The sequence below is a fragment of the Pinus tabuliformis genome, chromosome J, assembly GCF_031772625.1.
Source record: "Pinus tabuliformis cultivar Carrire ecotype Pingquan chromosome J, CPIR1, whole genome shotgun sequence".
Classification (NCBI taxonomy): Eukaryota; Viridiplantae; Streptophyta; class Pinopsida; order Pinales; family Pinaceae; genus Pinus; species Pinus tabuliformis.
The window spans coordinates 132,134,835-132,139,748 of NC_142295.1; the positions used below are offsets into that span (position 1 = coordinate 132,134,835).

The following is a 4,914-nucleotide window of genomic DNA, read 5'->3' on the forward strand; positions in this document are numbered from 1 at the left end:
ACCGGTAAAACTTGAAATTCTTCTGAATTATTGGCTCACAATATCAGCCCATGAACTACCATTTTCAGAGACCAGTACAACTTTGAAATTCTTCTGAATTATTGGCTCACAATATCAACCCATGAACTACCATTTTCAACTCTCTGATTGTAATACTAATGACCTTGGGTTTTATTACCCTTATTACCCTAAAATATCAGAACTAGGGTTTTCGAAGCCTGTTGCCGTGTCCCCCAAGTAAGGAATCTTTTTATAATTTGTATATTAAAACTCAACTAGTCACGCAAAGAATTTGTCATGTCTACAATCTTCTTGTCGCAATTCAGACCAACGCGTTTTCTTGACTTGACAGCCTCTTTTCTAGAAGTTCAGGGATGCTTGGCCGTATCCAACAAGCCTAGGTACACAATTTTCCACATCATGCTTTTCCAGGTTGAAAATACTGCTGGTATACATTTATTAATGTCTCTGTTCTGAACCCTCAGGTATCAACAAAGATACCTTCTAGATGACTGTGGCCTCTTCACAATGGCCTAATTATAGGCATGGACCAGCACAACTCAGTGGTTCATGATCAACTTAGATCATTTCAGTAGCTAAAAAAGAAATGGTATGTGCCTATGATGAGAACAGTTTCCACTTTTGAGTCTGGTGCATGGTAGCCTGAAATTTATTGCCAAATAACAGTCTGGTGTGGGATTGATTGGTTTGATAAAATTCTTATGATGGCAACAAGCACTCCTGATGTCAATTTATATCATGGAAAGAGAACCAGAGAGGAGATGGCACCTACATCTCATGATCACCATGAATCCAAACGCCTCTGTGATTGGGTTACCTATATTTTAATGAATGGAATAGATGATGATGATGTTGATGGTGGTAAAATGCCGGAAGATGAGCAAGGGGTGGATGGTGATCGTCTTCTGCAAATGATGAAAAGCCTGCAGGATGAGATTGTAGTTACTACTTCTGATCAACCAATTGCTGTTCAATCCCATGAAAAAAAGCACATACTCAATACCAATCCTCCTCTTCCTCCTCCTTATGCTCACCAACAGGGTGAATTAAGTCTTTCTCATGGAAGTTCTTTGAGTTATGATAGAAAGATGTTAGCACAGGAGAGTAGATCATTGTTTACCCCTTTGGAACGTCGTATCACTTGTGTGAAAGAAGGGCCAAGTTCATCAGAGGTACAATTATTTAAATAATTGGTACTAAACTCATTAGTACCTTAACTCTTCTTTTACTTATATCCCATAAGTTGCAGAAATCTCTTATTTCTCTCCTAATTTTTTCTTTCATCTATAGTTTTTCTAGTTTTTAGTCAGAGTTTATGCTTCCCTAGTTTCTGCCCATTTATTTCTGTGTGTTGCTGATTTCTGAGTTCGTAACCCATCTCAGAGTTTTGCAACATTCTTATTAACTTGCCTACTTTAATATTTGCTGCAGAAACACAGGTTGGTCTAGAAGAATATGCGAGCAGTGTAAAGTACAGGGTGACGATCCATGAAGAAGGAATCATTCATGCTTTTCTAACACAATAAGAATTTGCCTATATTCCAGCATTTTTATGCATTGCGAATAAATTCAGATGTAATATTCAAAAGGACACATGGCAAAGATGCAGTTATCAGGCATAACAGATACTGAATCTTCTAGTATATATGGAGCTCCATAGTTCACTGTACAATCTCTTAGCTTAGGTTAGAAAGCTGATAACTCAAACACTCACTCCACTCTCGAGACACAGCCTCCACAGTTCATAGGGATACAGCATACAAAGCACTTTCTGTTCTGACAGTGTGTTGATGTACTTTATAAGATACCAATTGATGAGATGTATATTACAAGGTGTTAATGGAAATGTAACTCTATAGCTTAGAGTAGGATCTACTCTGTTGTTCTACCTTTTAGCTTGTGTTTGCAATGATGTTATACTCTACTACAAGAGTTCATATCCTCTTTTATATCAAGCGCTCCCCCTGATAACCATAAGCGTTTTCAAATTTGTACTTCACCACCTTAGTTTCTTAAAGCTAGCAATCTAATGGTATAGGATTTAGGTTGAGTTTAGGTTAGGGTCAACTTTAATGTTGAAAGAAAGAATAATTTGTCCAATTTCTTATAATTGGCTTGCATCCTCAACCCCTTTCTATGAGATTTGAACATGAAACCTGATTAAGTCTAAACCCCACACAAACCAACTCGTCTACACCTCATGGGTATGGTGAGCATAAATTTCATTCAAGGTAGCTACCATATGGAACAATCTACTCAAATGATGACATCAGAGTTGTGGTCTTACACTTGCTATGTGTTATGGTCAATTTTGTTATAATCATATCAAAATTAGTTTTTGGTTAAATTGGTCCTAAAAGTTTTCCTAGCCCTTGAGGGTGAAAATCACTAGTTTTACTCTAAAACCCTTGGAATGTATCCCAATTGTGTGTTTGACAATCAAACACACACTTTCTGAAGTTAATAGTTAGATTGGTCCTAAAGGTTTTCTAGGACGAACTAGTTCCTTATATTGGAAGTGACTAGTTTTGGTTTGAACCCCCTCACATGTATCTTAATGGTGTGTTTGGCATTTAGCTTCACAACTTGTGTATTTGATGGCTTGAATGCATAATCAAATAAGAATGGTTGTCTGAACAAATCTTGAACCACTTTGAATTGACTAGAACTTGTTGGAACTGGATTGTCGAACAAAAACTAGGGGTTAATAGGTTTTGTATCATTATACTTCATCCACCCAAAAAAATAAAAATTAGATGACTATGTGGTAGTAGTTGAATTAAATTATAAGTTATAATATTATAATTTGTGAACTTTGCAAGGATTTAGAGTCTCATTATAGTTGAATTTTGGTTTAGATACGTATTGTACTTAGTGTCATTTTGTTATATTTACATTTGCAATGATACCATTTTAAGTATTTATCTTTAATGGTTTGGATTCACATAGATGTACATGAATATATTATTTTTAAATCAAAATTTGAATATTTTGAGTATTTTTTGGTCAATAAAATTTTGTTCCCTTTTTATTATTATTAATTATATCTAGTTCCAATTCATTTAGGTTTTTAGAGTTTATCAATTTGGTCACTAGTCTAATGATCGTAACATTGGTTGTGGTTGTTGTTTTGCCCTTGTCACATGTTAGAATGTCATTATTTCATTTAGAAACTGTGATATAATTTATTATTATGGTACATGGAAATGGAGTCATAAGAGTAGTCTACTCTTATAACAAATGTCTCTCTTCAATTGGCAACTTGATAAAAAATCAAAATTTTGACAATTAAATTCTACAATTTCTAGAGTTTCATGGGGACACTCAGGGCATGCCCCCTTCATTTCCCACATTTCGAGGGTGAGGGGGTGCCTTGGGAAACTTTTCCCCATGCCCCATTTTTGTGGAAACTTGGGAAAATGCATGGAGAAACATATTCCCAATGCGGGGAGTGTGTTTCTCCCCCTACTCTCCATTTTTTGTTTCAATATCTACTGTTATTGATGAGCACTAATTAGATTCTAGAATGATGAATCTAAATCAATGTATAACAATATTTCATTTATGATTCAATGTACTTCTCTAGAGTTTGGGGGTGACTCCCACATGCAAGTGGACTTCACTCAATGAACCTATGACATATCATGTGCGTTCATGGCATATTAAAAAATACCCTTAATTTGACTACATATTGGAAAACACCTTTAAAAATGACATTATTTAACCCCCTACCAATACGAACCCAATACTACTTCCCAATTTAAAAAACCCCTAGTTTCATTAGATATTGCAGGTATCTATTTTTTCATTAACTTTTAGCTCCATTTTTTATACTCGTAAATATAAAAATCCTTTACCCCTATATAACCCTCAATATATTATGTCACTTTTCCCTCAATATATATCCCCCAATATGAACCCACATGGTATGGTATTGCTCTCCCAGTGAAGCCCCTGTGTCCGCACATCCCCCTACCTATGTGTGTTCTCTTGTGTTTGCACCTTCTGTCTGAACAACTTGGTTTGGTGGCACATCCCCCCTACCTGTGTGTGTTCTCTTGTGTTTGCACTTTCTGTCCCAACAACTTGGTTTGGTGGAATAGATAGAATAGTGCCAATTTCACAAATTTTAACAATCTCAAAAACAAAATAGATCACAAAGGCTTTAAATTAGAAATAATAGATGAATTTTTAAGTTCTCAATCTCATTAGAATAACTCCACACTGCACTACAATTTATTAAGCAAAACTTGTAATTCCAACCATGATGTGATTAAACCGAAAAACATTTATTTACACTATAGATCACAAAAGTTTTAGATCTAACATTCCAACTATTTAAAAAAAAACTGCACAAATTTATAAATAAAACTCTTTTTAAAATCTCTTTTTTACACAAATAGCCAATTCTAATTATCGAGTGTTTTGCTATTAACTTCATGTAATAAAAATTAAAATCTATACCTAAGCTTGCTACCTTACCTTACCTTACCTTATTAGCTTATTGTCTAAATGCTACCATCACCATAAATGCTCTATACCTTACCATACCATACCATACCTTACCTTACCTTACCTTACCTTACCTTGTCTAAATGCTACCATCACCATAAATGCTCTATACCATACCATACCATACCATACCTTACCTTGCCTTACCTTGCATTGCCTTGCCTTACCTTACCTTTGCCTTGCCTTGCCTTGCCTTACCTCACCTGACCTTGCCTTGCCTGACCTTGCCTTGCCTTCCCTTGCCTTACCTTGCCTTGCCTTGCCTTGCCTTGCCTTCCCTTACCTTACCTTACCTTGCCTTGCCTTGCCTTGCCTTGCCTTGCCTTACCTTGCCTTACCTTGCCTTGCCTTGCCTTGCCTTGCCTTCCCTACTTTACCTTA

The 4,914-nt window shown here is 35.9% G+C and overlaps 1 protein-coding gene across 1 annotated transcript; it reads left to right on the forward strand.

Annotated features, from left to right (window-relative positions):
- The first annotated feature begins 306 nt into the window (after positions 1–306).
- Positions 307–1,909, forward strand: LOC149225973 (uncharacterized). The gene is made up of 3 exons (XM_089377355.1): positions 307–401; positions 486–1,193; positions 1,453–1,909. The coding sequence occupies exons 2-3, from the start codon at positions 723–725 to the stop codon at positions 1,468–1,470; spliced, it is 489 nt and encodes a 162-aa protein (XP_089233481.1). The 5' UTR covers positions 307–401; positions 486–722; the 3' UTR covers positions 1,471–1,909.
- The last annotated feature ends 3,005 nt before the right edge of the window (positions 1,910–4,914 follow it).